The 20,220-nt window shown below is 52.4% G+C and overlaps 1 protein-coding gene across 1 annotated transcript in view; it reads left to right on the forward strand.

The window, feature by feature from the left end:
• Positions 1-5,107: 5,107 nt before the first annotated feature.
• Positions 5,108-20,220, forward strand: part of LOC106597625 (B9 protein domain 1) — a 59,875-nt gene continuing 44,762 nt past the window's right edge. The window contains exons 1-4 of the mRNA XM_045690403.1: positions 5,108-5,339; positions 5,953-6,021; positions 6,194-6,305; positions 7,031-7,127. Coding sequence (XP_045546359.1) covers positions 5,277-5,339; positions 5,953-6,021; positions 6,194-6,305; positions 7,031-7,127 — 341 coding nt within the window. The 5' untranslated portion in view covers positions 5,108-5,276. The remainder of the gene's footprint in view (positions 5,340-5,952; positions 6,022-6,193; positions 6,306-7,030; positions 7,128-20,220) is intronic.

Raw genomic sequence — 20,220 nt, forward strand, 5'->3', positions numbered from 1 at the left:
AAGTATCTTGGATGGTAAGTATCTTGGATGTTAAGTATTTTGGATGTTAAGTATCTTGGATGGTAAGTATCTTGGATGGTAATTATCTTGGATGTTAAGTATTTTGGATGTTAAGTATCTTGGATGGTAATTATCTTGGATGGTAATTATCTTGGATGGTAATTATCTTGAATGTTAAGTATCTTGGATGTTAAGTATATTGTATGGTAAGTATCTTGTATGGTAATTATCTTGGATGTAAGTATCTTGGATGGTAAGCATCTTGGATGGTAAGCATCTTGGATGTTAAGTATCTTGGATGGTAAGTATCTTGGATGTTAAGTATCTTGGATGGTAAGTATCTTGGATGGTAAGTATCTTGGATGGTAAGTATCTTGGATGGTAATTATCTTTATCTTGGATGGTAAGTATCTTGGATGTTAAGTATCTTGAATGTTAAGTATCTTGGATGTTAAGTATATTGTATGGTAAGTATCTTGTATGGTAATTATCTTGGATGTAAGTATCTTGGATGGTAAGCATCTTGGATGGTAAGCATCTTGGATGGTAAGCATCTTGGATGTTAAGTATCTTGGATGTTAAGTATCTTGGATGGTAAGTATCTTGGATGGTAAGTATCTTGGATGTTAAGTATCTTGGATGTTAAGTATTTTGGATGTTAAGTATCTTGGATGGTAAGTATCTTGGATGGTAATTATCTTGGATGTTAAGTATTTTGGATGGTAAGTATCTTGGATGGTAATTATCTTTATCTTGGATGGTAATTATCTTGAATGTTAAGTATCTTGGATGTTAAGTATCTTGGATGTTAAGTATATTGTATGGTAAGTATCTTGTATGGTAATTATCTTGGATGTAAGTATCTTGGATGGTAAGCATCTTGGATGGTAAGCATCTTGGATGGTAAGCATCTTGGATGGTAAGCATCTTGGATGTTAAGCATCTTGGATGTTAAGTATCTTGGATGGTAAGTATCTTGGATGGTAAGTATCTTGGATGTTAAGTATCTTGGATGTTAAGTATCTTGGATGGTAAGTATCTTGGATGGTAAGTATCTTGGATGGTAAGTATCTTGGATGGTAAGTATCTTGGATGGTAAGTATCTTGGATGGTAATTATCTTGGATGTTAAGTATCTTGGATGTTAAGTATTTTGGATGGTAATTATCTTGGATGGTAATTATCTTGGATGGTAAGCATCTTGGATGGTAAGCATCTTGGATGGTAATTATCTTGGATGGTAATTATCTTGGATGGTAATTATCTTGGATGTGTGCTAGATAACTAACTGACAGGGGAAAGCATGGCACAAAATATTCTCTCCAAAGGGAACCATACAATTTGGTTCCTGGCTAAAACCTCCAAATATCTGGATAAGAATGCAATGGGGACATTGGCAGAGGCTCTTGTTCGGTGCCAGTCTTTCCCGTTCGGTGCCAGTCTTTCCCGTTCGGTGCCAGTCTTTCCCGTTCGGTGCCAGTCTTTCCCGTTCGGTGCCAGTCTTTCCTGTTCGGTGCCAGTCTTTCCCGTTCGGTGCCAGTCTTTCCCGTTCGGTGTCACTCTTCCTGTTCAGTGTCACTCTTCCTGTTCGGTGTCACTCTTCCTGTTCGGTGCCACTCTTCCTGTTCGGTGCCAGTCTTCCTGGTACAATAGTGCCCCACCCAAAGATAATAAAAAATGAATTGCAGACATCTCAGAACAAATTAAAATCAGGATTATATTCTTAAACATCTTGACTATTCTCCCACGTTGAAAGCCTTTAGATGACTTAAAGTAGAGGAGAGAGAGAGTCGCTCAGATAAAAATGGCGTCTTGTACATCAGATTGTCCACAGTACGGATCCCCTAGGTACTTATGTAACTATTTTAACTTAGTGAGGGTTAACCATAACTATTTAACTAGGAGGAGTCAAACTGAAAAAACTGAAAAACTCCCTAGAAAGGCCAAAAACCTAGGAAGAAACCTAGAGAGGAACCAGGCTATGAGGGGTGGCCAGTCCTCTTCTGGCTGTGCCGGGTGGATATTATAACAGAACATGGTCAAGATGTTAAAATGTTCATAAATGACCAGCATGGTCAAATAATAATAATCAGAGTAGTTGTCGAGGGTGCAACAAGCACGTCCGGTGAACAGGTCAGGGTTCCATAGCCGCAGGCAGAACAGTTGAAACTGGAGCAGCAGCACGGCCAGGTGGACTGGGGACAGCAAGGAGTCATCATACCAGGTAGTCCTGAGGCATGGTCCTAGGGCTCAGGTCCTCCGAGAGAAAGACAGAAAGAGAGAAAGACATATGGCTGAATAGTAGCATATCTGAAAAGGGAGTGGTAAGATTTAAAGTAGGTGGCAGAGAAGGAAATGCCCTGGATAGCATATGGTCTGCCTTTTTGGGGCCTGTTGTTTATTATAATGAGATTGTCTTGTATGTATATATTTATTAGGGATTGATTGTTTATATATTTAAGGGTTTGTGAGACAAGGAAGATGTACCATAGTTGTTTATTAGGAAAGGAAATTGTATTAATTATCAGATGTTGTGAAACAAACAACAATTGTGTCTATCATTGTCTGTTGTCATTACAATCGGCGCCTAACCTTGTTGTATTCCCCCTTTACCTCTTCCTGTTTATCACTTTCCCACTTCCTGTTTACCTCTTTGCCACTTCCTGTTTACCTCTTTCCCACTTCCTGTTTACCTCTTCAAAAGGACCACAATGGAAATAAGCTTTTAATCTTTATCATGTTATCCTTCCTAAATGTTCTTAAATTGTGTGTGGAGGCGTCACCAGCTGGAACGACCTAATGTATTGATTTTACAAATTGTCAAATAAATTCAATCAATAAATCAATGACGACACAATCTCTCCACAGCACCCTCACCCACCCAGATAAGAGGAACACCTCTGTGAGAATGTTCATTGACTACAGCTCAGCGTTCAACACAAATTGTTCCTTCCCAAGCTCGTCACCAAGCTAAGGACCCTGGGTCTGAACACCTCTCTCTGCTGAACTGGATCCTGGACTTCCTGACTGGCCGGCACCAGGTGGTGAGGGTAGGTAACATCACCTCCGCCAAGCTGACCCTCAACACTGGGGACCCTCAGAGGTGTGTGGTCAGTCCCCTCATGTACCCCCCCGTTCATCCACGACTGCGTGGCCACGCACGGACTCCAACACCATCATCAAGTTTTCTGACGACACGACGGTGGCAGGCCTGTTCACCAGCGACGACACAGCCTACGGGGAGGAGGTCAGTGACCTGGCGGTGTGGTGCCGGGACAACAACCTCTCCTTTAACGTCAGTGAGACCAAGAAGCTGATTGTGGACGACAGGAAACGGAGGGAGGGGGGTGGGCCCTTTCCACATCGACGGGGCTGCAGCGGAGCGGGTCAAGAGCTTCAACTTCCTCGGGGCTCCAAATCACTAAGGACTTAAAATGGTCACACACACACACAAAAAACACACACACACACACACACACACACACACACACACACACACACACACACACACACACACAGTTGTGAAGAAGGAGCGACAGAGCCTTGAGGAGGTGAAAAAGATTTGGTATTCGCTCTCAAAAAAACTTCTACAGCTGCACCATTGAGAGCCTCTTGACTGGCTGCATCACCGCCTGGTATGGCAACTGCACCGCCCTTAATCGCATGGCGCTATAGAGGGTGGTGCGGACGGCCCAGTACATCACTGGGGCCGAGCTCCCTGCCATCCAGGACCTCTATGCCAGGCGGTGTGAAAGGAAGGCCCGGAAAATTGTTACAGACTGCAACCATCCAGTACATAGAATGTTCTCTCTGCTTCCGCACGGCAAGCGGTACCGGTGCATCAAGTTTGACACCAACAGGCTCCTGAACAGCTTCTATCCCCAAGCCGTGAGACGGATCAATAGCTAACAGAATGACTACAGGACTATCTCCTAACAGAATGACTACAGGACTATCTCCTAACAGAATGGCTACAGGACTATCTCCTAACAGAATGACTACAGGACTATCTCCTAACAGAATGACTACAGGACTATCTCCTAACAGAATGACTACAGGACTATCTCCTAACAGAATGACTACAGGACTATCTCCTAACAGAATGACTACAGGACTATCTCCTAACAGAATGACTACAGGACTATCTCCTAACAGAATGACTACAGGACTATCTCCTAACAGAATGACTACAGGACTATCTCCTAACAGAATGACTACAGGACTATCTCCTAACAGAATGACTACAGGACTATCTCCTAACAGAATGACTACAGGACTATCTTATTACATTCTTTAAATGCCTCTATGCACACTACCAGGACTCTGACACTCCAACACACACATTTAATTTGCTCACGCACACACAACACACACACACACGTTCATACCGACTACACACACACACCCTCTCATACAATCCTGATGCCTAGTCTCCTTCCCCCTATACATATCTACCTCCATCACTCCAGTATCCCTGTCTCCTTACCCCTATACATATCTACCTCCATCACTCCAGTATCCCTGTCCCCTTCCCCCTATACATATCTACCTCCATCACTCCAGTATCCCTGTCCCCTATACATATCTACCTCCATCACTCCAGTATCCCTGTCCCTTCCCCTATACATATCTACCTCCATCACTCCAGTATCGCTGTCCCCTATACATATCTACCTCCATCACTCCAGTATCCCTGTTCCCTATACATATCTACCTCCATCACTCCAGTATCCCTGTCTCCTTCCCCCTATACATATCTACCTCCATCACTCCAGTATCCCTGTCTCCTTCCCCCTATACATATCTACCTCCATCACTCCAGTATCCTTGTACATTGTTAATATGGTACTGATCCTGTATATAGCTTACTTACTTTCTTGTGTTTTTATTTCTATTTCTCATGTGTTTTTGTTCTACTTTATAGTACTATATATTGATTACTGTATTGTTGGGAAATGAACTCGTAAGAAAGGCGTCTGCATGTGACAATAACACATTAAAACTTGTCCAAGACTATCATCTAGTGGACAGTTTATTTACTAAAACGCTTTATCATCAACTTGACCGGATCTAGTTTGGCCCTCACGACTAGCCGTAGGCAAAGCGTCCTAGCAACGGGGGTGGATGGAACTAAACGTTAATTTAGCGAGCTACTTATCTCCACAACACAGAACAATACGTTACCGGTTATATATATATATACCGGTTATATAGTCCATGTTAGAATATTTTTTATTACTATACTTTTTATATTGTCAAGTTATCGTATGAAGCGGGATGGCTATCAGCAACCCATCGGTGTTTCTGTTGATGATTAACGGACAGATCGAGGGAGCGAATGTGAGTAGCGACGTACCGTAGCTAGCTAACGGCTAACTTAGCTAGTAAAGCATCTAACGTTAGTAACGAGCTAACTAGTTAAACATCTAACGTTAGTAACGAGCTAACTAGCTAAGCAGCTAACGTTAGTAACGAGCTAGTTAAGCATCTAACGTTAGTAACGAGCAAGCTAAGCATCTAACGTTAGTAACGAGCTAGCTAAGCATCTAACGTTAGTAACGAGCTAGCTAAGCATCTAACGTTAGTTACGAGCTAGCTAAGCATCTAACGTTAGTTACGAGCTAGCTAAGCATCTAACGTTAGTAACGAGCTAGCTAAGCATCTAACGTTAGTTACGAGCTAGCTAAGCATCTAACGTTAGTAACGAGCTAACTAGTTAAACATCTAACGTTAGTAACGAGCTAGCTAAGCATCTAACGTTATTAACGAGCTAGCTAAGCATCTAACGTTAGTAACGAGCTAACTTAACTAGTTAAGCATCTAACGTTAGCTAGCTAAGATGAGGCTGATCATATTGGCTAACTTGTCATTGTTTTAGTGAGCATAAACATGTTGTATAAAACTGTGGTGTTGACTTGTTTTTCGGCTCATTCTCTCTCTGATGCGTTGTCAGTTTCCAGAGTATGATGATCTGTACTGTAAATACTGCTTCGTCTACGGACACGACTGGGCTCCCACCTCGGTGAGTGACCCCGAGTCATCTGGAACATGTAGAAGAGAAGTTCACTTACTGTGGATAGATAACATAAATAATACACTTGTTTTACTAGCTAGCAACTACTAAAATAGCCTCTTCTCTTCTCTTCTCTTCTCTTCTCTTCTCTTCTCTTCTCTTCTCTTCTCTTCTCTTCCAGGGCCTAGAGGAGGGCATATCTCAGATTACGTCTAAAAGCAGAGACTCTCCTCAGAGAATGATCTGGAACTTTCCTCTGGAGATTACCTTCAAGAGCACCAACCCGTTAGGCTGTGAGACACACACACACACACACACACACACCCTTCTTACCACAGCAGACAGTTCAAATCAAATTTATTTATATAGCCCTTCTTACATCAGCTGATATCTCAAAGTGCTGTACAGAAACCCAGCCTAAAACCCCCCAAACAGCAAGCAATGCATGTGAAAGAAGCACGGTGGCTAGGAAAAACTCCCTAGAAAGGCCAAAAACCTAGGAAGAAACCTAGAGAGGAACCAGGCTATGAGGGGTGGCCAGTCCTCTTCTGGCTGTGCCGGGTGGATATTATAACAGAACATGGTCAAGATGTTAAAATGTTCATAAATGACCAGCATGGTCAAATAATAATAATCATAGTACTTGTCGAGGGTGCAACAAGCACGTCCGGTGAACAGGTCAGGGTTCCATAGCCGCAGGCAGAACAGTTGAAACTGGAGCAGCAGCACGGCCAGGTGGACTGGGGACAGCAAGGAGTCATCATGCCAGGTAGTCCTGAGGCATGGTCCTAGGGCTCAGGTCGTCCGAGAGAAAGAGAGAATTAGAGAGAGCATATTTAAATTCACACAGGACACCTGATAAGACAAGAGAAATACTCCAGATGTAACAGACTGACCCTAGCCCCCCGACACATAAACTACTGCAGCATAAATACTGGAGGCTGAGACAGGAGGGATCAGAAGACACTGTGGCCCCATCCGATGATCCCATAGCTCTAACAGTGTGTTGTTTACCCAGGGCCTCAGATCGTAGTGAGTGTCTACGGTCCTGATACGTTTGGTAACGATGTGGTCAGAGGATACGGAGCAACACACATCCCCTTCACTCCTGGACAGTCAGTATCTCTCCTCCTCCTCCTCCTCCTCCTCTCTCCTCTCCTGGACAGTCAGGATCTCTCTTCCTCCTCCTCTCTCCATCCCCTTCACTCCTGGACAGTCAGTATCTCTCCTCTTCCTCTCTCCTCTCCTGGACAGTCAGTATCTCTCCTCCTCCTCCTCCTCCTCCTCCTCTCCTGGACAGTCAGTATCTCTCCTCCTCCTCCTCCTCTCTTCACTCCTGGACAGTCAGTATCTCTCCTCTTCCTCCTCCTCCTCCTCCTCTCTCCTCTCCTGGACAGTCAGTATCTCTCCTCCTCCTCCTCCTCCTCCTCCTCCTCTCTCCTGGACAGTCAGTATCTCTCCTCCTCCTCCTCCTCTCCTGGACAGTCAGTATCTCTCCTCCTCTTTTCACTCCTGTACAGTCAGTATCTCTCCTCTTCCTCCTCCTCCTCCTCCTCTCTCTTCTCCTGTACAGTCAGTATCTCTCCTCTTCCTCCTCCTCTTCCTCTCTCCTCTCCTGGACAGTCAGTATCTCTCCTCTTCCTCCTCCTCCTCCTCCTCCTCCTCTCTCTTCTCCTGGTCAGTCAGTATCTCTCCTCCTCCTCCTCCTCTCCTGGACAGTCAGTATCTCTCCTCCTCTTTTCACTCCTGTACAGTCAGTATCTCTCCTCTTCCTCCTCCTCCTCCTCCTCTCTCTTCTCCTGTACAGTCAGTATCTCTCCTCTTCCTCCTCCTCTTCCTCTCTCCTCTCCTGGACAGTAAGTATCTCTCCTCTTCCTCCTCCTCCTCCTCCTCTCTCTTCTCCTGGTCAGTCAGTATCTCTCCTCCTCCTCCTCCTCCTCTCTCCTCTCCTGGACAGTCAGTATCTCTCCTCCTCCTCCTCTCTTCACTCCTGGACAGTCAGTATCTCTCCTACTCCTCCTCCTCTCTCCTCTCCTGGACAGTCAGTATCTCTCCTCCTCCTCCTCCTCTCTCCTCTCCTGGACAGTCAGTATCTCTCCTCCTCCTCCTCTCTTCACTCCTGGACAGTCAGTATCTCTCCTACTCCTCCTCCTCCTCCTCTCTCCTCTCCTGGACAGTCAGTATCTCTCCTCCTCCTCCTCCTCCTCTCCTGGACAGTCAGTATCTCTCCTCCTCTCCTCTCCTCTCTCCATCCCCTTCACTCCTGGACAGTCAGTATCTCTTCTTCTCCTCCTCCTCCTCCTCCTCTCTTCACTTCTGGACAGTCAGTCTTTCCTCTTCCTCCTCCTCCTCCTCCTCCTCTCTCCTCTCCTGGACAGTCAGTATCTCTCCTCTTCCTCCTCCTCTCCTGGACAGTCAGTATCTCTCCTCCTCCTCCTCCTCCTCCTCCTCCTCCTCCTCTCCTGGACAGTCAGTATCTCTCCTCCTCCTCTCTCGGACAGTCAGTATCTCTCCTCCTCCTCCTCCTCTTCCTCTCTCCTCTCCTGGACAGTCAGTATCTCTCCTCCTCCTCCTCCTCCTCCTCCTCCTCTCTCCTCTCCTGGACAGTCAGTATCTCTCCTCCCTCCTCCTCCTCTCTCCTCTCCTGGACAGTCAGTATCTCTCCTCCTCCTCCTCCTCCTCCTCCTCTCTCCTCTCCCTGGACAGTCAGTATCTCTCCTCCTCCTCCTCCTCCTCTTCTGGACAGTCAGTATCTCTCCTCCTCTTTTCACTCCTGTACAGTCAGTATCTCTCCTCTTCCTCCTCCTCCTCCTCTCTCTTCTCCTGGACAGTCAGTATCTCTCCTCTTCCTCCTCCTCTTCCTCTCTCTCCTCTCCTGGACAGTCAGTATCTCTCCTCTTCCTCCTCCTCCTCCTCCTCCTCTCTCTTCTCCTGGACAGTCAGTATCTCTCCTCCTCCCTCCTCCTCCTCCTCTCTCCTCTCCTGGACAGTCAGTATCTCTCCTCCTCCTCCTCTCTTCACTCCTGGACAGTCAGTATCTCTCCTACTCCTCCTCCTCCTCCTCTCTCGGACAGTCAGTATCTCTCCTCCTCCTCCTCCTCCTCCTCCTCTCCTGGACAGTCAGTATCTCTCCTCCTCTCCCCTCTCCTCTCTCCATCCCCTTCACTCCTGGACAGTCAGTCTTTCCTCTTCCTCCTCCTCCTCCTCCTCCTCCTCCTCCTCTCTCCTCTCCTGGACAGTCAGTATCTCTCCTCTTCCTCCTCCTCTCCTGGACAGTCAGTATCTCTCCTCCTCCTCCTCCTCCTCCTCCTCCTCTCCTGGACAGTCAGTATCTCTCCTCCTCCTCCTCTCTCGGACAGTCAGTATCTCTCCTCCTCCTCCTCCCTCTTCCTCTCTCCTCTCCTGGACAGTCAGTATCTCTTCTCCTCCTCCTCTTCCTCTCTCCTCTCCTGGACAGTCAGTATCTCTCCTCCTCCTCCTCCTCCTCCTCCTCCTCCTCCTCCTCTCTCCTCTCCTGGACAGTCAGTATCTCTTCTCCTCCTCCTCTTCCTCTCTCCTCTCCTGGACAGTCAGTATCTCTTCTCCTCCTCCTCCTCCTCCTCCTCTTCCTCTCTCCTCTCCTGGACAGTCAGTATCTCTCCTCCTCCTCCTCCTCCTCCTCCTCCTCTCCTGGACAGTCAGTATCTCTCCTCCTCCTCCTCCTCCTCCTCTCCTGGACAGTCAGTATCTCTCCTCCTCCTCCTCCTCCTCCTCTCCTGGACAGTCAGTATCTCTCCTCCTCCTCCTCCTCCTCCTCCTCCTCCTCCTCCTCTCCTGGACAGTCAGTATCTCTCCTCCTCCTCCTCCTCCTCCTCCTCTCCCTGGACAGTCAGTATCTCTCCTCCTCCTCCTCCTCCTCTCCTGGACAGTCAGTATCTCTCCTCCTCCTCCTCCTCCTCCTCCTCTCCTGGACAGTCAGTATCTCTCCTCCTCCTCCTCCTCCTCCTCCTCCTCCTCCTCCTCCTCTCCTGGACAGTCAGTATCTCTCCTCCTCCTCCTCCTCCTCTCCTGGACAGTCAGTATCTCTCCTCCTCCTCCTCCTCCTCCTCCTCCTCTCCTGGACAGTCAGTATCTCTCCTCCTCCTCCTCCTCCTCCTCCTCTCCTGGACAGTCAGTATCTCTCCTCCTCCTCCTCCTCCTCTCCTGGACAGTCAGTATCTCTCCTCCTCCTCCTCCTCCTCCTCCTCTCCTGGACAGTCAGTATCTCTCCTCCTCCTCCTCCTCCTCTCCTGGACAGTCAGTATCTCTCCTCCTCCTCCTCCTCCTCTCCTGGACAGTCAGTATCTCTCCTCCCTCCTCCTCCTCCTCCTCCCCTCCTCCTCTCCTGGACAGTCAGTATCTCTCCTCCTCCTCCTCCTCCTCCTCTCCTGGACAGTCAGTATCTCTCCTCCTCCTCCTCCTCCTCCTCTCCCTGGACAGTCAGTATCTCTCCTCCTCCTCCTCCTCCTCCTCTCCTGGACAGTCAGTATCTCTCCTCCTCCTCCTCTCCTGGACAGTCAGTATCTCTCCTCCTCCTCCTCCTCCTCCTCTCCTGGACAGTCAGTATCTCTCCTCCTCCTCCTCCTCCTCCTCCTCTCCTGGACAGTCAGTATCTCTCCTCCTCCTCCTCCTCCTCCTCTCCTGGACAGTCAGTATCTCTCCTCCTCCTCCTCCTCCTCTCCTGGACAGTCAGTATCTCTCCTCCTCCTCCTCCTCCTCTCCTGGACAGTCAGTATCTCTCCTCCTCCTCCTCCTCCTCCTCTCCTGGACAGTCAGTATCTCTCCTCCTCCTCCTCCTCCTCCTCCTCTCCTGGACAGTCAGTATCTCTCCTCCTCCTCCTCCTCCTCCTCTCCCTGGACAGTCAGTATCTCTCCTCCTCCTCCTCCTCCTCCTCTCCTGGACAGTCAGTATCTCTCCTCCTCCTCCTCCTCCTCCTCTCCTGGACAGTCAGTATCTCTCCTCCTCCTCCTCCTCCTCCTCTCCTGGACAGTCAGTATCTCTCTCCTCCTCCTCCTCCTCCTCTCCTGGACAGTCAGTATCTCTCCTCCTCCTCCTCCTCCTCCCTCTCCTGGACAGTCAGTATCTCTCCTCCTCCTCCTCCTCCTCCTCTCCTGGACAGTCAGTATCTCTCCTCCTCCTCCTCCTCCTCTCCTGGACAGTCAGTATCTCTCCTCCTCCTCCTCCTCCTCCTCCTCTCCTGGACAGTCAGTATCTCTCTCCTCTCCTCCTCCTCCTCCTCCTCCTCCTCCTCCTCCTCTCCTGGACAGTCAGTATCTCCTCCTCCTCCTCCTCTCCTGGACAGTCAGTATCTCTCCTCCTCCTCCTCCTCCTCCTCCTCTCCTGGACAGTCAGTATCTCTCCTCCTCCTCCTCCTCCTCCTCTCCTGGACAGTCAGTATCTCTCCTCCTCCTCCTCTCCTGGACAGTCAGTATCTCTCCTCCTCCTCCTCCTCCTCTCCTGGACAGTCAGTATCTCTCCTCCTCCTCCTCCTCCTCCTCCTCCTCTCCTGGACAGTCAGTATCTCTCCTCCTCCTCCTCCTCCTCTCCTGGACAGTCAGTATCTCTCCTCCTCCTCCTCCTCCTCCTCCTCCTCCTCCTCTCCTGGACAGTCAGTATCTCTCCTCCTCCTCCTCCTCCTCCTCCTCCTCTCCTGGACAGTCAGTATCTCTCCTCCTCCTCCCTCTCTCCTCTCCTGGACAGTCAGTATCTCTCCTCCTCCTCCTCCTCCTCCTCCTCTCCTGGACAGTCAGTATCTCTCTCTCTCCTCTCCTGGACAGTCAGTATCTCTCCTCCTCCTCCTCTCCTGGACAGTCAGTATCTCCTCCTCCTCCTCTCCTGGACAGTCAGTATCTCTCCTCCTCCTCCTCCTCCTCCTCCTCTCCTGGACAGTCAGTATCTCTCCTCCTCCTCCTCCTCCTCCTCTCCTGGACAGTCAGTATCTCTCCTCCTCCTCCTCCTCCTCCTCTCCTGGACAGTCAGTATCTCTCCTCCTCCTCCTCCTCCTCCTCTCCTGGACAGTCAGTATCTCTCCTCCCTCCTCCTCCTCCTCCTCTCCTGGACAGTCAGTATCTCTCCTCCTCCTCTCCTCCTCCTCTCCTGGACAGTCAGTATCTCTCCTCCTCCTCCTCCTCTCCTGGACAGTCAGTATCTCTCCTCCTCCTCCTCCTCCTCCTCTCCTGGACAGTCAGTATCTCTCCTCCTCCTCCTCCTCCTCTCCTGGACAGTCAGTATCTCTCCTCCTCCTCCTCCTCCTCCTCTCCTGGACAGTCAGTATCTCTCCTCCTCCTCCTCCTCCTCCTCTCCTGGACAGTCAGTATCTCTCCTCCTCCTCCTCCTCCTCCTCTCCTGGACAGTCAGTATCTCTCCTCCTCCTCCTCCTCCTCTCCTGGACAGTCAGTATCTCTCCTCCTCCTCCTCCCTCCTCCTCTCCTGGACAGTCAGTATCTCTCCTCCTCCTCCTCCTCCTCTCCTGGACAGTCAGTATCTCTCCTCCCTCCTCCTCCTCTCCTGGACAGTCAGTATCTCTCCTCCTCCTCCTCCTCTCCTGGACAGTCAGTATCTCTCCTCCTCCTCCTCCTCCTCCTCTCCTGGACAGTCAGTATCTCTCCTCCTCCTCCTCCTCCTCCTCCTCTCCTGGACAGTCAGTATCTCTCCTCTCCTCTCCTGGACAGTCAGTATCTCTCCTCCTCCTCCTCCTCCTCCTCTCCTGGACAGTCAGTATCTCTCCTCCTCCTCCTCCTCCTCCTCTCCTGGACAGTCAGTATCTCTCCTCCTCCTCCTCCTCCTCTCCTGGACAGTCAGTATCTCTCCTCCTCCTCCTCCTCCTCCTCTCCTGGACAGTCAGTATCTCTCCTCCTCCTCCTCCTCCTCTCCTGGACAGTCAGTATCTCTCCTCCTCCTCCTCCTCCTCCTCTCCTGGACAGTCAGTATCTCTCCTCCTCCTCCTCCTCCTCCTCCTCTCCTGGACAGTCAGTATCTCTCCTCCTCCTCCTCCTCCTCTCCTGGACAGTCAGTATCTCTCCTCCTCCTCCTCCTCTCCTGGACAGTCAGTATCTCTCCTCCTCCTCCTCTCCTGGACAGTCAGTATCTCTCCTCCTCCTCCTCCTCCTCTCCTGGACAGTCAGTATCTCTCCTCCTCCTCCTCCTCCTCCTCTCCTCCTCTCCTGGACAGTCAGTATCTCTCCTCCTCCTCCTCCTCCTCCTCTCCTGGACAGTCGTATCTCTCCTCCTCCTCTCTCCTCTCCTGGACAGTCAGTATCTCTCCTCCTCCTCCTCCTCCTCTCCTGGACAGTCAGTATCTCTCCTCCTCCTCCTCCTCCTCCTCCTCTCCTGGACAGTCAGTATCTCTCCTCCTCCTCCTCCTCTCCTGGACAGTCAGTATCTCTCCTCCTCCTCCTCCTCCTCTCCTGGACAGTCAGTATCTCTCTCCTCCCTCCTCCCCTCTCCTGGACAGTCAGATCTCTCCTCCTCCTCCTCCTCCTCCTCTCCTGGACAGTCAGTATCTCTCCTCCTCCTCCTCCTCCTCCTCCTCTCCTGGACAGTCAGTATCTCTCCTCCTCCTCCTCCTCCTCTCCTGGACAGTCAGTATCTCCTCCTCCTCCTCCTCCTCCTCTCCTGGACAGTCAGTATCTTCTCCTCCTCCTCCTCTCCTGGACAGTCAGTATCTCTCCTCCTCCTCCTCCTCCTCCTCTCCTGGACAGTCAGTATCTCTCCTCCTCCTCCTCCTCCTCCTCTCCTGGACAGTCAGTATCTCTCCTCCCTCCTCCTCCTCCTCTCCTGGACAGTCAGTATCTCTCCTCCTCCTCCTCCTCCTCTCCTGGACAGTCAGTATCTCTCCTCCTCTCCTCCTCCTCCTCTCCTGGACAGTCAGTATCTCTCCTCCTCCTCCTCCTCCTCCTCTCCTGGACAGTCAGTATCTCTCCTCCTCCTCCTCCTCCTCCTCTCCTGGACAGTCAGTATCTCTCCTCCTCTTCCTCCTCTCCTGGACAGTCAGTATCTCTCCTCCTCCTCCTCCTCTCCTGGACAGTCAGTATCTCTCCTCCTCCTCCTCCTCTCCTGGACAGTCAGTATCTCTCCTCCTCCTCCTCCTCCTCTCCTGGACAGTCAGTATCTCTCCTCCTCCTCCTCCTCCTCCTCCCCTGACAGTCAATCTCTCCTCCTCCTCCTCCTCTCCTGGACAGTCAGTATCTCTCCTCCTCCTCCTCCTCCTCTCCTGGACAGTCAGTATCTCTCCTCCTCCTCCTCCTCCTCTCCTGGACAGTCAGTATCTCTCCTCCTCCTCCTCCTCCTCCTCTCCTGGACAGTCAGTATCTCTCCTCCTCCTCCTCCTCCTCCTCTCCTGGACAGTCAGTATCTCTCCTCCTCCTCCTCCTCCTCCTCTCCTGGACAGTCAGTATCTCTCTCCTCCTCCTCCTCCTCCTCTCCTGGACAGTCAGTATCTCTCCTCCTCCTCCTCCTCTCTCCTGGACAGTCAGTATCTCTCCTCCTCCTCCTCCTCCTCTCCTGGACAGTCAGTATCTCTCCTCCTCCTCCTCCCCTCCTCCTCTCCTGGACAGTCAGTATCTCTCCTCTCTTCCTCTCCTGGACAGTCAGTATCTCTCTCCTCCTCCTCCTCTCCTGGACAGTCAGTATCTCTCCTCCTCCTTTCCTCTCCTGGACAGTCAGTATCTCTCCTCCTCCTCCTCCTCTCCTGGACAGTCAGTATCTCTCCCCCCTCCTCCTCCTCCTCTCCTGGACAGTCAGTATCTCACCTCCTCCTCCTCCTCCTCTCCTGGACAGTCAGTATCTCTCCTCCTCCTCCTCCTCCTCTCCTCTCCTGGACAGTCAGTATCTCTCCTCCTCCTCCTCCTCCTCCTCTCCTGGACAGTCGTATCTCTCCTCCTCCTCCTCCTCCTCCTCTCCTGGACAGTCAGTATCTCTCCTCCTCCTCCTCTCCTGGACAGTCAGTATCTCTCCTCCTCCTCCTCCTCCTCTCCTGGACAGTCAGTATCTCTCCTCCTCCTCCTCCTCCTCTCTCCTGGACAGTCAGTATCTCTCCTCCTCTCCTCCTCCTCCTCTCCTGGACAGTCAGTATTCTCCTCCTCCTCCTCCTCTCCTGGACAGTCAGTATCTCTCCTCCTCCTCCTCCTCCTCCTCTCCTGGACAGTCAGTATCTCTCCTCCTCCTCCTCCTCCTCCTCTCCTGGACAGTCAGATCTCTCCTCCTCCTCCTCCTCCTCTCCTGGACAGTCGTATCTCTCCTCCTCCTCCTCCTCTCCTGGACAGTCAGTATCTCTCCTCCTCCTCCTCTCCTGGACAGTCAGTATCTCTCCTCCTCCTCCTCCTCTCCTGGACAGTCAGTATCTCTCCTCCTCCTCCTCCTCCTCCTCCTCTCCTGGACAGTCAGTATCTCTCCTCTCCTCCTCCTCCTCTCCTGGACAGTCAGTATCTCTCCTCCTCCTCCTCCTCTCCTGGACAGTCAGTATCTCTCCTCCTCCTCCTCCTCCTCCTCTCCTGGACAGTCAGTATCTCTCCTCCTCCTCCTCCTCCTCTCCTGGACAGTCAGTATCTCTCTCCTCCTCCTCCTCCTCCTCTCCTGGACAGTCAGTATCTCTCCTCCTCCTCCTCCTCCTCCTCTCCTGGACAGTCAGTATCTCTCTCCTCCTCCTCCTCCTCCTCTCCTGGACAGTCAGTATCTCTCCTCCTCCTCCTCCTCCTCTCCTGGACAGTCAGTATCTCTCCTCCTCCTCCTCCTCCTCCTCTCCTGGTCAGTCAGTATCTCTCCTCCTCCTCCTCCTCCTCTCCTGGACAGTCAGTACTCTCTCCTCCTCCTCCTCCTCCTCCTCTCCTGGACAGTCGCATCTCTCCTCCTCCCCTCCTCTTGGACAGTCGTATCTCTCTCCTCTCCTCAGTCTCCTCCTCCTCCTCCTCCCCTCCTCTCCTGGACAGTCAGTATCTTCTCCTCCTCCTCCTCCTCTCCTGGACAGTCGTATCTTCTCCTCCTCCTCCTCCTCCTCCTCTCCTGGACAGTCAGTATCTTTCTCCTCCTCCTCTCCTGGAAGTCAGTATCTCCTCCTCCTCCTCCTCTCCTGGACAGTCAGTATCTCTCCTCCTCCTCCTCCTCCTCTCCTGGACAGTCAGTATCTTCTCCTCCTCCTCCTCCTCCTCCTCTCCTGGACAGTCAGTATCTCCTCCTCCTCCTCCTCTCCTGGACAGTCAGTATCTCTCCTCCTCCTCCTCCTCTCCTGGACAGTCAGTATCTCCCTCCTCCTCCTCCTCCTCCTCCTCCCTCTCCTGGACAGTCAGTATCTCTCCTCCTCCTCCTCCTCTCCTGGACAGTCAGTATTCTCCTCCTCCTCCTCCTCCTCTCCTGGACAGTCAGTACTCTCTCCTCCTCCTCCTCCTCCTCTCCCTGGACAGTCAGTATCTCTCCTCCTCCTCCTCCTCCTCCTCTCCTGGACAGTCAGTATCTCTCCTCCTCCTCCTCCTCCTCTCCCTGGACAGTCAGTATCTCTCCTCCTCCTCCTCCTCCTCCTCTCCTGGACAGTCAGTATCTCTCCCTCCTCCTCCTCCTCCTCTCCTGGACAGTCAGTATCTCTCCTCCTCCTCCTCCTCCTCCTCCTCCTCTCTCCTGGACAGTCAGTATCTCTCCTCCTCCTCCTCCTCTCCTGGACAGTCAGTATCTCTCTCCTCCTCCTCCTCTCCTGGACAGTCAGTATCTCTCCTCCTCCTCCTCCTCTCCCTGGACAGTCAGTATCTCTCCTCCTCCTCCTCCTCTCCTGGAAGTCAGTTCTCTCCTCCTCCTCCTCCTCCTCCTCCTCTCCTGGACAGTCAGTATCTCTCTCCTCTCCTCCTCTCCTGGACAGTCAGTATCTCTCCTCCTCCCTCCTCCTCTCCTGGACAGTCAGTATCTCTCCTCCTCCTCCTCCTCCTCCCTCCCTCCTCTCCTGGACAGTCAGTATCTCTCCTCCTCCTCCTCCTCTCCTGGACAGTCAGTATCTCTCCTCCTCCTCCTCCTCTCCTGGACAGTCAGTATCTCTCCTCCTCCTCCTCCTCCTCCTCCTCTCCTGGACAGTCAGTATCTCTCCTCCTCCTCCTCCTCCTCCTCTCCTGGACAGTCAGTATCTCTCCTCCTCCTCCTCCTCCTCCTCTCCTGGACAGTCAGTATCTCTCCTCCTCCTCCTCCTCCTCTCCTGGACAGTCAGTATCTCTCCTCCTCCTCCTCCTCCTCTCCTGGACAGTCAGTATCTCTCCTCCTCCTCCTCCTCCTCTCCTGGACAGTCAGTATCTCTCCTCCTCCTCCTCCTCTCCTGGACAGTCAGTATCTCTCCTCTCCTCCTCCTCCTCCTCTCCTGGAAGTCAGTATCTCTCCTCCTCCTCCTCCTCCTCTCCTGGACAGTCAGTATCTCTCCTCCTCCTCCTCCTCCTCCTCTCTGGACAGTCAGTATCTCTCCTCCTCCTCCTCCTCCTCTCCTGGACAGTCAGTATCTCTCCTCCTCCTCCTCCTCCTCCTCTCCTGGACAGTCAGTATCTCTCCTCCTCCTCCTCCTCCTCCTCTCCTGGACAGTCAGTATCTCTCCTCCTCCTCCTCCTCCTCTCCTGGACAGTCAGTATCTCTCCTCCTCCTCCTCCTCCTCTCCTGGACAGTCAGTATCTCTCCTCCTCCTCCTCCTCTCCTGGACAGTCAGTATCTCTCCTCCTCCTCCTCCTCTCCTGGACAGTCAGTATCTCTCCTCCTCCTCCTCCTCTCCTGGACAGTCAGTATCTCTCCTCCTCCTCCTCCTCCTCCTCTCCTGGACAGTCAGTATCTCTCCTCCTCCTCCTCCTCCTCTCCTGGACAGTCAGTATCTCTCTCCTCCTCCTCCTCTCCTGGACAGTCAGTATCTCTCCTCCTCCTCCTCCTCCTCTCCTGGACAGTCAGTATCTCTCCTCCTCCTCCTCCTCCTCTCCTGGACAGTCAGTATCTCTCCTCCTCCTCTCCTCCTCTCCTGGACAGTCAGTATCTCTCCTCCTCCTCCTCCTCCTCTCCTGGACAGTCAGTATCTCTCCTCCTCCTCCTCCTCCTCCCCTCTCCTGGACAGTCAGTATCTCTCCTCCTCCTCCTCCTCCTCCTCTCCTGGACAGTCAGTATCTCTCCTCCTCCTCCTCCTCCTCCTCTCCTGGACAGTCAGTATCTCTCCTCCTCCTCCTCCTCCTCTCCTGGACAGTCAGTATCTCTCCTCCTCCTCCTCCTCCTCCTCTCCTGGACAGTCAGTATCTCTCCTCCTCCTCCTCCTCTCCTGGACAGTCAGTATCTCTCCTCCTCCTCCTCCTCCTCTCCTGGACAGTCAGTATCTCTCCTCCTCCTCCTCCTCCTCCTCCTCCTCTCCTGGACAGTCAGTATCTCTCCTCCTCCTCCTCCTCCTCTCCTGGACAGTCAGTATCTCTCTCCTCCTCCTCCTCCTCCTCCTCTCCTGGACAGTCAGTATCTCTCCTCCTCCTCCTCCTCCTCTCCTGGACAGTCAGTATCTCTCCTCCTCCTCCTCCTCCTCTCCTGGACAGTCAGTATCTCTCCTCCTCCTCCTCCTCCTCCTCTCCTGGACAGTCAGTATCTCTCCTCCTCCTCCTCCTCTCCTGGTCGATCTCTCCTCCTCCTCCTCCTCTCCTGGACAGTCAGTATCTTCTCCTCCCCCTCCCCTCCTCTCCTGGACAGTCAGTATCTCTCCTCCTCCTCCTCCTCTCCTGGACAGTCAGTATCTCTCCTCCTCCTCCTCCTCCTCCTCTCCTGAACAGTCAGTATCTCTCCTCCTCCTCCTCTCCTGGACAGTCGTATCTCTCCTCCTCCTCCTCCTCCTCTCCTGGACAGTCAGATCTCTCCTCCTCCTCCTCCTCCTCTCCTGGACAGTCAGTATCTTCCTCCTCCTCCTCTCCTGGACAGTCAGTATCTCTCCTCCTCCTCCTCCTCCTCTCCTGGACAGTCAGTATCTCTCCTCCTCCTCCTCCTCCTCCTCTCCTGGACAGTCAGTATCTCTCCTCCTCCTCCTCCTCCTCTCCTGGACAGTCGTATCTCTCCTCCTCCTCCTCCCCTGGACAGTGTATTCTCCTCCTCCTCCTCTCCCTGGACAGTCAGTATCTCTCCTCCTCCTCCTCCTCTCCTGGACAGTCGTATCTCTCCTCCTCTCTCTCCTCCTCCTCTCCTGGACAGTCAGTATCTCTCCTCCTCCTCCTCCTCTCCTGGACAGTCAGTATCTCTCCTCTCCCTCCTCTCCTGGACAGTCAGATCTCTCCTTCTCCTCCTCCTCCTCTCCTGGACAGTCAGTATCTCTCTCCTCCTCCTCCTCCTCTCCTGGACAGTCAGTATCTCTCCTCCTCCTCCTCCTCCTCTCCTGGACAGTCAGTATCTCTCCTCCCCTCCTCTCCTGGACGCGTATTCTCCCCCTCCTCCTCCTCCTCTCCTGGACAGTCAGTATCTCCTCCTCCTCTCCTGGACAGTCAGTATCTCCTCCTCCTCCTCCTCTCCTGGACAGTCAGTCTCTCCTCCTCCTCCTCCTCTCCTGGACAGTCAGTATCTCTCCTCCTCCCCCCTCCTCTCCTGGAAGGTATCTCCTCCTCTCCTGGACAGTCAGTATCTCTCCTCCTCCTCCTCCCCTCCCTCTCCTGGACAGTCAGTATCTCTCCTCCCCTCCTCCTCCTCTCCTGGACAGTCAGTATCTCTCCTCCTCCTCCTCCTCTCCTGGACAGTCGTATCTCTCCTCCTCCCCCTGGACAGATATCCTCCTCCTCTCTCCTGGACAGTCAGTATCTCTCCTCCTCCTCCTTCTCCTCTCCTGGACAGTCAGTATCTTCTCCTCCTCCTCCTCCTCCTCCTCTCCTGGACAGTCAGTATCTCTCCTCCTCCTCCTCCTCTCCTGGACAGTCCAGTATCTCTCCTCCTCCTCCTCCTCCTCTCCTGGACAGTCAGTACTCCCCCTCCTCTCCTCCTCCTCCTCTCCTGGACAGTCAGTATCTCCTCCTCCTCCTCCTCTCTCCTGGACAGTCAGTATCTCTCCTCCTCCTCCTCCTCTCCTGGACAATCAGTATCTCTCCTCCTCCCTCCTCCTCTCCCCTGGACAGTCAGTGATCTCTCCTCCTCCTCCTCTCCTGACAGCATCCTCCTCCTCTCCTGGACAGTCCGTATCTCTCCTCCTCCTCCCCCCTCCCCTCTGGAAGTAGTTTCTCCTCCTCCTCTCCTGG

Source organism: Salmo salar, chromosome ssa11 (genome assembly GCF_905237065.1).
Source record: "Salmo salar chromosome ssa11, Ssal_v3.1, whole genome shotgun sequence".
Taxonomy (NCBI): Eukaryota; Metazoa; Chordata; class Actinopteri; order Salmoniformes; family Salmonidae; genus Salmo; species Salmo salar.